Source organism: Aethalodelphis obliquidens, unplaced genomic scaffold (genome assembly GCF_003676395.1).
Source record: "Aethalodelphis obliquidens isolate GAN/ISIS:26980383/991018 unplaced genomic scaffold, ASM367639v1 scaffold2, whole genome shotgun sequence".
NCBI classification, from domain to species: Eukaryota; Metazoa; Chordata; class Mammalia; order Artiodactyla; family Delphinidae; genus Aethalodelphis; species Aethalodelphis obliquidens.
In genome coordinates this window covers 37,360,136-37,370,766 of record NW_020837946.1, presented here as the reverse complement: position 1 = coordinate 37,370,766, position 10,631 = coordinate 37,360,136, and the positions used below count along the sequence as shown (strand labels likewise).

Sequence of the window (10,631 nt, the reverse complement as noted above, 5' to 3'; positions counted from 1 at the left end):
AATCCAACAAAATAAAATTTTATTTGACCCTTAATGATGTCTTAAAACACATTTCCATGTCCATATGGCACACATTCCCTCTATTTTAACAATTATATGGGATTTCATTGTATTAATATTATGTTTAATAAGCAGCATTTTGGCTATTTTCAAAGTTTCATGGTAAAGAATTTTATAAAGATTACTTTTTTCTCCACATTGGATTATTTCCTAAACACTTAGATTTTACTTCATAAATGGTCAAAGGAAAGAGTTTACATACAAGGAAATCAGTTAGAAAGTAATAAGCAGAGAAAATGTATTCTAATGGGTAAATAATTCATTTACATTACTTACATAAATATGTGGTTGGCCATAAACTGTTTAAGATATTAACCTTATTATTATTATTATTATTTTTGTCCACACTCTGCAGCAGGTGGGATCTTAGTTCCTTGACCAGGGATTGAACACGTGCTCCCTACACTGGAAGCATGGAGTCTTAATACTGGACCTTCAGGAAAGTCCCAGATTTTTTTTTTTCCTTTAAAACTGTATTTTGGGCAGTAAGATTTTGTTGGTTATCACATGTATTTGCTCCATGCCTCTTTAATGCTTGTACATTTTTAGACAAATACTTTTAGTCAAAAAATTTTCTGCATCTCCAGAAATATGTACATTTCTTCAATAACATATTTCTCCATTTGAAACAAATGTCTGTTTTCTGTTTTTTTATTTTGTTTTTTAAATAAATAAGCTTGATATTTTAGAATAATATTAGGTTCACAGCAAAATTGAGCAGAAAATACAGAAAGTTCCCACATACCCCCTTATCCCTACTCATGCACAACCTTCCACTAATATCCAGCACCATTGTGGTGCATTTGTTACAATCAATGAACCTTCACTGACACATCATTATTACCCAGAGTCCATAGTTTACATTAGGGTTCATTCCTGGTGTTGTACCGTCTATGGGTTTTGACAAACATATATTGACATACACCCACCATTATAGAATCATACAGAATAGTTTTCACTGTCTTAAAAAATCTGTGCTCCACCTATTCATCACACCCTTACTTCTTGCTTAACTCTGATGTATCTGGCAATTGTAGTACACACGGTAAGATGTGGATCTAAGTCTGTTCTCCGCACCCCCGCACACTGATATCCAGCTGTCACAACTACATTTGTTTTCATAGAAAATCTTTTATTAGTCGTGTGTCCCCAGGCTTGTCGTATATTGAGTACTTACAGTAATTAGGATAAATTTTTGGAATAAATGTTTTCTAACATTGGTCATTATTTCAGTATTGATTTACATTTGCTGCCAATCGTAGATTTCAGGGACAGCTTTCAGTTCTGTATTGTAAAGGGGGTTTCCCCAAGTGCAGACTCTTATGTGGCTGGATATGATGGAGATATAGTACCAGTTCTTATCTGTGTTCTAGTATGAGCTCACTTAGTCCTTGAATGAATGAATGAACCTTATGAAAACATTGTCCATAACTGGTAGCATATTATTCTCATAGTAACTACTCAAGTTTGGAACACTTGAGTTTACCAAAGTCTTAAAGCTTTTAAGAAATAATATGGGGCTTCCCTGGTGGCGCAGTGGTTGAGAATCTGCCTGCTAATGCAGGAGACACGGGCTCGAGCCCTGGTCTGGGAGGATCCCACATGCTGCGGAGCAACTGGGCCCGTGAGCCACAACTGCTGAGCCTGCGCGTCTGGAGCCTGTGCTCCGCAACAAGAGAGGCCGCGATAGTGGGAGGCCTGCACACCGCGATGAAGAGTGGCCCCTACTTGCCACAACTAGAGAAAGCCCTCGCGCAGAAACGAAGACCCAACACAGTAAAAGTAAGTAAATAAATAAATAAACTCCTACCCCCAATATCTTCTAAAAAAAAAAAAAGAGAGAGATAATATGTATCATTCAACCCATTCCCTACAGAAAAAAGTTTTTGCATAATAGTAATTTTTGAATCCAATCTATTTTATGTGGCTCTGATCCAAAAAAATAAATTAAACTGTGTTATGGAGTGCCTACTATATAGTAAGGCACTACATGGACACAAAGATGAAAAAGCCAGTTTATGCTCTCCAGAATTAACAAGCTAGCAAACCAACATTGAGTTTTAACTATTTAAAGTACTATTAGTTTCATAATGTAGTCAAACTTCCTAAGTAATGACTTATTGAAAGCACTACTTATTGAAAGGGCCATTCTTTCTTTAATAAATAGAAATCCTACACTCATCACATACGTAATAGTTATATAGACTAAGAATTATATTTTGACTTTTCATTTTGTTCTATAGTTGGGCTTCTCAGCATTACATATTAAATTTTTTTTATGGCTTTATAATCTTTCAATGTCCAGCAGTTGACAATATTATTATTCTTTAAAACATGTTGACTATTCTTAACTATTTATTCTTCTAGATCAGAAGTTTTGAAACTATGTATGACAGAGCCTTCTGATTCCAAAGAGGTGCCACCTTTGGTGAAGAGAACAGGCTTTGATCACGTGGGGAGGCCGAGCAGGCAGGGCTCTGGGTCCCCCTGCCACTCTTTCTTCAAACAGAATATCTTAAGATTTTATCAGTTTCATATACCAGTAACAGACAATTAAGGAAATCATAATTTTCAGAAAAGGACGCCATTTGCATTATTGATAAACTATGCTGTTTCTAGGAATAAATCTACCAAAATATAAGCCAGACTTGCACTTAGAAAATTATAAAACTATAACAGCATTAAAGGAGTCTTAAGCGTATGGAGCGATATGCACAGTCATTTTTAGGAACCCTTAATACTCTAAGTATAGGGCTTCCCTGGTGGCGCAGTGGTTGAGAATCTGCCTGCCAATGCAGGGGACGCGGGTTCGTGCCCTGGTCTGGGAGGATCCCACATGCCGCGGAGCAACTAGGCCCGTGAGCCACAACTACTGAGCCTGCGCATCTGGAGCCTGTGCTCCGCAACAAGAGAAGCCGCGATAGTGAGAGGCCCGCGCACCGCGATGAAGAGTGGCCCCCGCTTGCCACAACTAGAGAAAGCCCTCGCACAGAAATGAAGACGCAACACAGCAAAAATAAATAAATAAATAAATTAATAAACTCCTACCCCCAACAACAACAACAACAAAAAATACTGTAAGTATATCTCCCTCTCAGCTCTTAACACCTGTCACTGAGCTATAGATTTAATACAATGGTGACCTTAACCCCAACAGGCTTTTTTTTTTTGCATGGAATTTGTCAAGTTGATTTTAATATTTATGTGGAAGATAAAAGGGCCAAGAAGGTCCAAGATACTTCTGAAGAAGAATGAGGAGAGGTTAGTTCTCTATATATTAAGACTTATTATAAAGCCATAGTAATTAAAGCTATTTTTAGCAAGGCATAGACAAATTAACCAATCCAACAGCATAAAGAGCCTAGAAACGGGAACATACATATGTGGAAATTTAACATATGATGGAGGTGGCATAGCAGATGGTGGGGAAATGGTGCTGGGACAATCGGCTATCTATATGGAGAAGAAATTGGATCCCCATCTCATATCATATATAAAAATTTTAATTCTACAGAAACAACTTGAACATCAAAAGCAAAACTGTTATACTTTTATATGAAAATATGAATATTTATTGACATCAGAGTACTAAGAGTATTTTTAAGGCAAAAAGATAATCATAAAATAGTCCTAAATGATTAATTGTAAGGTGACAACCATAAGATATATGTTGATAAATTCTATATTAAAATTAAGAACTTCTATTCATTAAGCCTCTTTAATGTGAAAAGACAAGATACAAAATGGTAGATGATATTTGTCAACCATTGAAGGAACAATATCAAGAATATGTAAAGAACTCCTGCAAATAAATAAAAAGACAAGCCAATAGAAAAATAGACACAAAATATAAATAGGCACTTCACCGGCAAAGAAACATATGTAGTTAATAAATATATGAAGAGATGCTCAACTTTACTTCTATTTAGGGAAATGCAAATCAAGACCAAAGTGAGATAACATTTTATTGCAGTAAAATTCAAGTAAAAAATTTACCATTTTAACTATTTTAAAGTGTACAGTGAGTTAAGTACAGTTAACCCTTGAACAACATGGGGGTTAGGGACACAGACCCTCCATATGATGGAAAATTCGAGTATAACTTTATAGTCAGCCCTCTGTATCCCCTCTGTATCAGTCGTTCTGCATCTGTGAATTCAACCAACAGTGGATTGTGTAGTATGTATGTATTTATTTATTTTTTTAAAGATAATTTAAAAAAATTAATTAATTAATTAATCTTTGGCTGCATTGGGTCTTCGTTGCTGCGCGCGGGCTTTCTCTAGTTGCAGCGAGCGGGGTATACTCTTTGTTGCGGTGCACATGCTTCTCATTGCGGTGGCTTCTCTTGTTGTGGAGCACCAGCTCTAGGTGTGCGGGCTCAGCAGTCGTAGCACTCAGGCTCAGTAGTTGTGGCTCGTGGGTTCTAGAGTGCAGGCTCAGTAGTTGTGGTGCACAGACTTAGCCACACCATGGCATGTGGGATCTTCCTGGACCAGGGCTCGAACCTGTGTCCTCTGTATCGGCAGGCAGATTCTTAACCACTGCGCCACCAGGGAAGTCCCCAGTAATATGTATTTATTGAAAAAAATCTGCATACAAGTGGATAAACCCATGCTGTTCAAGAGTCAACCGCACATTCACAGTGTTGTACAATGATCATCATTATCTAGCTCTAGAACTTTTTTATTACCCCCAAAAGAAAACTTATATCCTTTAAACATTCACTCTCTATTCCAACCTTCCTCCAGCACCTGACAACCACTAATATTCTTTGTGTTTCTGTGCATTTGTCTATTCTGAATATTTCATATAAATGGAATCTAAAACATATGGTCCTTTGTGTCTGGTTATTTTCAAAGATTTATCTAGGGACTTCCCTGGTGGCGCAGTGGTTAAGAATCCACCTGCCAATGCAGGGGACATGGGTTCGAGCCCTGGTCCGGGAAGATCCCACATGCCGTGGAACAACTAAGCCCGTGCTCCACAACTACTGAGCCTCCGCTCTAGTGCCCGTGAGCCACAACTACTGAGCCAACGTTCCACAACTACTGAAGCCCACGCGCCTAGAGCCTGTGCTCCGCAACGAGAAGCCACCGCAATGAGAAGCCTGCACACCACATTGAAGAGTAGCCCTCACTCACCGCAACTAGAGAAAGCCCACGCGCAGCAACGCAGCCAAAATAAATAAATTAAAAAAATAAAGATTTATCTATGTGGTGGCATTTATCAGTACTTCATTCAGTACTTTGTATGGCTGAATAATATTCCACTGCATGGTTATATTCAATACCACATTTGTTTATCTAGTCATCAGATGATAGATGTTTGGGTTGTTTCTGTCTTTTGGTTATTGAGACTAGTGTTTCTATGAATATTAGTGAGATAACTCATTTTATACTTAGTTGAGCTGACAAAAAATTAAGAAGTAGATGATATCAAGAATTAGGGAGACCTCTTTAAGGGTATCGCTGATGGGAATGTAAATTTGTTTAATCATGTTGGAAAATAGCATTATCTTGTGAAACTGAACTTTCACATCCTCTGTGATCAAGCAATAGCACTCCTAGGTATACACCCATGAGAAATGTTAGCATATAAGTACCAGGAGATATATGTCGATGAGAAAGTTAATAGCAGTAAGATTTCTAAGAGCAAAAAACTTGAACCACTCAAGTGTGCATTACCAGCCATTTCTTTTAAGAAGCTCTGCTATAAAGGAAAGGAAAGAAATGCAGCAGTAGTGGAGATTGAGAATTTTTTTCTTTTTAAGATGGGAGAAAAAATATCATGTTTGTACACTGAAGAATTGATTCCATGGACAAGGGTGAAAAAAAGAATTGGAGGAGAAAAAAAATAATTTCTGGAGAAACTGATTTCTCAGATACTTAAACTGGGTTTTTCTCGTAGTTCTGGAGGGTACTGTACATACCCTCCAGTTTTAAGTTTTATCTATCCTTCTCTTGCCCTTCTTAAACTGCTGGATCAAATAGCACATTAACTAAGTAGTCAAAGGATATTTGTTGTATCTATTGTAACTCCTAAAGAGCATTTGATTGGTCTACTTTCTATATCACCACGGAAATCAGATCCAACTTACCATATGCCTCAATTCATAAATTATTATGCAGCAGTCAAAATGAATGAACTAGTTACAGGCAAAAACATGAATACACTATACGTGGTATGGTATCTTTTTTTGTTTTTTGGCTGTACTGCGTGGCTTCTGCAATCTTAGTTCCCGGACCAGGGATTGAACCCCAGCTACTGCCGCCACTGCCAAGTCCTAACCACTGGACCAACAGGGAATTCCCATGATATCCTTTTTTAGAATGTTTCATACAAGCAAAATTAAACAATATGTTGCTTAGACATACTTTATATGTAATAACATAAATGCAAAAGTACAAAATTCAGGACAATGATTACCTCTGGGAGGAAGACAAGGAGAAACAGAGCACATAGATCTAAATCACTGGTAATCTCCTAGTTCAGTGGTTCTCAAACTTTGGTGTGCATCAGAATCACCTAGAAAACTCATTAAAACCTAGACTGCTGGGTACCACCCCCAGAGTTTTTGATTCAGGAGGGGAGTGTGGGGCCTAAGAATATGCATTTCTAACAAGGTCCCAGGTGCTGCTAAGGCTGTTCTTTTGGGACCACACTTAGAGAACCACTTCTAGTTCTTAGGTTGGCTTGTGGGGTCACAGGTGTTCCATTCCATTTTATTATTAAATTTTATTATTAAATTAATCAAATAAAATTATTTTATTACTAAATTATTATTATTTTAATTATTAAGTTAAATGGGGGAAAAAAAAGATAGACCGAAGATGAGAGTATGTCAAGAAGCAAGGATTAATATTAATCCAATTCTGGGCTCCCGAGTCATCCTTTTCGAAAAGAGCTAGGGTTCCCTTACTAAAGCAAACTTGAAAAACACTGCTCTAGAAGAACTTCAAGACCATTTAAAAAGAATATTACTAACAACAACATTGAGAAATAAATTTGAAGACTGCTTTTTCCTTAGGTGCAGAGTGACAACGTACTGCATTCCAGCTTTCTGGATCTCAGTAATCTTTGCAAAGACTGGGAACATCACAAGCCTACCTCTTTTGTTGATTCAACAAAAACTGCGTTTAGAGAAAGGATTTCTCTTACTTTTTCAGTTCTTATCCTTCACTCAAGTGCTTTAGGTCATTGGTTTTCTTCCTTCCCATCTCCCCCCTCCCTTCTGGATTTATTGTGCCCACTAGGCTCTGAGAGGAAACGTATATGATATTTCAGATCCCTACGTTTACCAGAGCCTACGTAGAGGGCACACTCCTGCAATGTGCCAGCCACTGGCTGGTGTTTCAGAAATGCCTGAATACAAAATTCTTGCCCACAAGCAACTCAGTCTGGAGAAAAAACCCAGATTCATAAATATAAAATTATAAAGCAGGACACGCAGTATGATATAGAAAGATAAAGATTTATCTGCTTCATAACCTCTCCTTCAGCCAGTTCCTCTAAGCTATCGTTCTCGCTCGCTCCCACATTTCACAACCGCTGTAACCGAGGCCCACGGAGGCGGGAGCGCGGGCGGAGCGGCGGAGGGCCGGCGCTCGGGGCCGGACTTCATTGGCTCTCTGGACGGAAGCGGCGGTGCGGCTCGGCTGCGCATGCGCCCCTCACACGTGCTTCCAGAACGCCCCCACCGCCGCTTCATCTCCGCAGGCATCATGCTGCGGATTTCTGCCTTTCGGCTGCTAGGACGCACGGGGGCGAGTAGGCTCTCGCTCCTGGAGGACTTTAGCTTACGCCACTACAGTTCTGACCCTCTCGGTGTCCGGGACGATACCCGAGACGCGCGCGCCTATTTCACCACACCCATCTTCTACGTAAACGCGGCGCCGCACATCGGGCACCTGTACTCGGCGCTACTGGCTGACGCCCTGTGCCGACACCACCGCCTCCGAGTTCCCAGCGCCGCCGCCACGCGATTCTCCACTGGTACCGATGAGCACGGCCTCAAGATTCAGCAGGCAGCAGCCGCTGCGGGCCTGGCTCCGTCCGAGCTGTGCGACAGAGTCTCTGCCCAGTTCCAGCAGCTTTTCCGGGAGGCTGACATCTCCTCCACCGACTTCATCCGCACCACTGAGGCCCGGCATCGGATGGCTGTGCAGCATTTCTGGGGGGTGCTGAAGGCTCGGGGTCTTCTCTACAAGGGGCTCTATGAAGGTTGGTATTGCGCCTCGGACGAGTGCTTCCTGCCTGAAGCCAAGGTCACCAGGCAGCCCGGCCCGTCGGGGGATTTGTGTCCTGTATCTCTGGAGAGCGGGCATCCCGTCTCCTGGACCAAGGAAGAAAACTACATTTTCAGGCTTTCCCAGTTCCGGGAGCCGCTCCAGCGGTGGCTGCGGGGCGACCCTCAGGCCATCACCCCGGAGCCATTCCATCACGCAGTCCTTCAGTGGCTGGAAGAGGAGCTGCCTGACCTATCCGTCTCTCGAAGGAGTAGCCACTTGCACTGGGGCATTCCGGTGCCGGGGGACGATTCGCAGACCATCTACGTATGGCTGGATGCCTTGGTCAACTACCTTACTGTAATTGGCTACCCAAACGCTGAGTTCAAATCTTGGTGGCCCACCACCTCTCATATCATAGGCAAGGACATTCTCAAATTCCATGCTATCTATTGGCCTGCCCTCCTCTTAGGGGCCGGCATGAGCCCACCACACCGCATCTATGTTCACTCCCACTGGACGGTCTGTGGTCAAAAGATGTCTAAGAGCTTGGGCAACGTGGTGGATCCCAGGACATGCCTTGACCGCTATACTGTGGATGGCTTCCGCTACTTTCTCCTTCGTCAGGGCGTCCCCAACTGGGACTGTGATTACTATGGTGAAAAGGTGGTTAAGTTGTTGGATTCCGAGCTGGCATTTGCTTTGGGAGGTCTCTTGAACCGATGCACTGCCAACAGAATAAATCCTTCTGGGACCTATCCGGCTTTTTGCACTACCTGTTTTCCCAGTGAGCCAGGGTTGGTGGGGCCATCAGGTCGTGCTCAGGCAGAGGACTATGCTCTGGTGAGCGCAGTGGCCACTTTGCCCAAGCAGGTGGCAGACCACTATGATAACTTTCAGATCTATAAGGCCCTGGAGGCAGTATCCAGCTGTGTCCGGCAAACTAATGGCTTTGTCCAAAGGCATGCACCATGGAAGTTGAACTGGGAGAGCCCAGTGGATGCTCCCTGGCTGGGTACTGTGCTTCATGTGGCCTTGGAATGTTTGCGAGTCTTTGGAACTTTGCTCCAGCCTGTCACCCCAAGCCTAGCTGACAAGCTGCTGTCTAGGTTGGGGGTCTCTGCCACAGAGAGGGGCCTTGGAGAGCTCCATTTCTTGCCTCGATTCTATGGACATCCATGCCCTTTTGAAGGGAGGAGGCTGGGACCTGAAACTGGGGTCTTGTTTCCAAGACTGGACCAGTCCAGGGCCTGGCTGGTAAAAACCCATAAGACCTAGAAACTCAGTTCTTATTAGCTGTGGTAAAAAAGCAAACATCTTATTTTCTTATTTTTCATTTTCAGGAAAGTTATACTAATGCTTTCTGAAGTGTTGCATCAAATGAGCACATAAGTAATGTCCCTGTGAAAAGAGGTTTGTAGCCTTTCAGGAGCCTACTCCCTACTCTTCAGTTCTCTGTGTCCATTAACCACTGTCCTTTGCACCCCAGTGTCTCTAAGATGTCTCCAGGGGAAAGGTGGGTAAGAGACAACTTTGCTGATACTACTCCTTCTCATTGTGCCTCTGTCCAAACCACAGTTATTTGCCCAGACTACCTCTCACGGCTTGTTTGTCACTGGCCTGGCCTCTGCTGGGCAAATTAGTGCGTGTGGGGGTTGGAGGCCCCCTCCCTCAGTTTTTACTTTGTTATATATGTTGGGTCTCCTGTTAAAAAGAGGTTGTTTCATTAAACCTTTAAAAACCAGTGTCCTAGACTAGATGATTTTTGCCTATGTTTATATTCTCAATTCTTAACAACTCCCTGTTAAGACTCCCTGCTTTGCTAGTTAATAATCCAGTAGTTGTGCTTTGTAACATTACACTTTAACCAGTAGGTGGCTCTAGTCTCACACATTTAATTACTTAACATTGAGGTTTCAGAATATTTAGAATAGGTTTTCTGCTTCCTAATTTTGCAAAATTTAAATTTAAAGAAAAAATTTTATTGCTTTCCTTAAAATAAGGATAACTGCAACCACTGCTGTTTTACAGTAAGCAATAGAAAGATCAGAATCCTTAGTTTTTTTCAGACTACTGAAAAAGGACATTTACTCTATTAAATGTTTAGTAAGCTAATAAGTAAAGGTATCACGTTTGTTTGGACTATGATGAATTATAAAGCTTTTTTTTTTTTTTTTTTTTTTTTTTTTTTATGGTACGCGGGCCTCTCACAGTTGCGGCCTCTTCCGTTGCGGAGCACAGGCTCCGGACGCGCAGGCTCAGCGGCCATGGCTCACGGGCCCAGCCGCTCCGCGGCATGTGGGATCTTCCCGGACCGGGGCATGAACCCGTGTCCCCTGCATT

The 10,631-nt window shown here is 41.9% G+C and overlaps 1 protein-coding gene across 1 annotated transcript; it reads left to right on the top strand.

Annotated features, from left to right (window-relative positions):
- The first annotated feature begins 7,752 nt into the window (after positions 1-7,752).
- MARS2 (methionyl-tRNA synthetase 2, mitochondrial) lies at positions 7,753-10,033 on the top strand. Its single transcript, XM_027125014.1, has one exon. The coding sequence runs from the start codon at positions 7,785-7,787 to the stop codon at positions 9,564-9,566; it is 1,782 nt and encodes a 593-aa protein (XP_026980815.1). The 5' UTR covers positions 7,753-7,784; the 3' UTR covers positions 9,567-10,033.
- Positions 10,034-10,631: the final 598 nt, after the last annotated feature.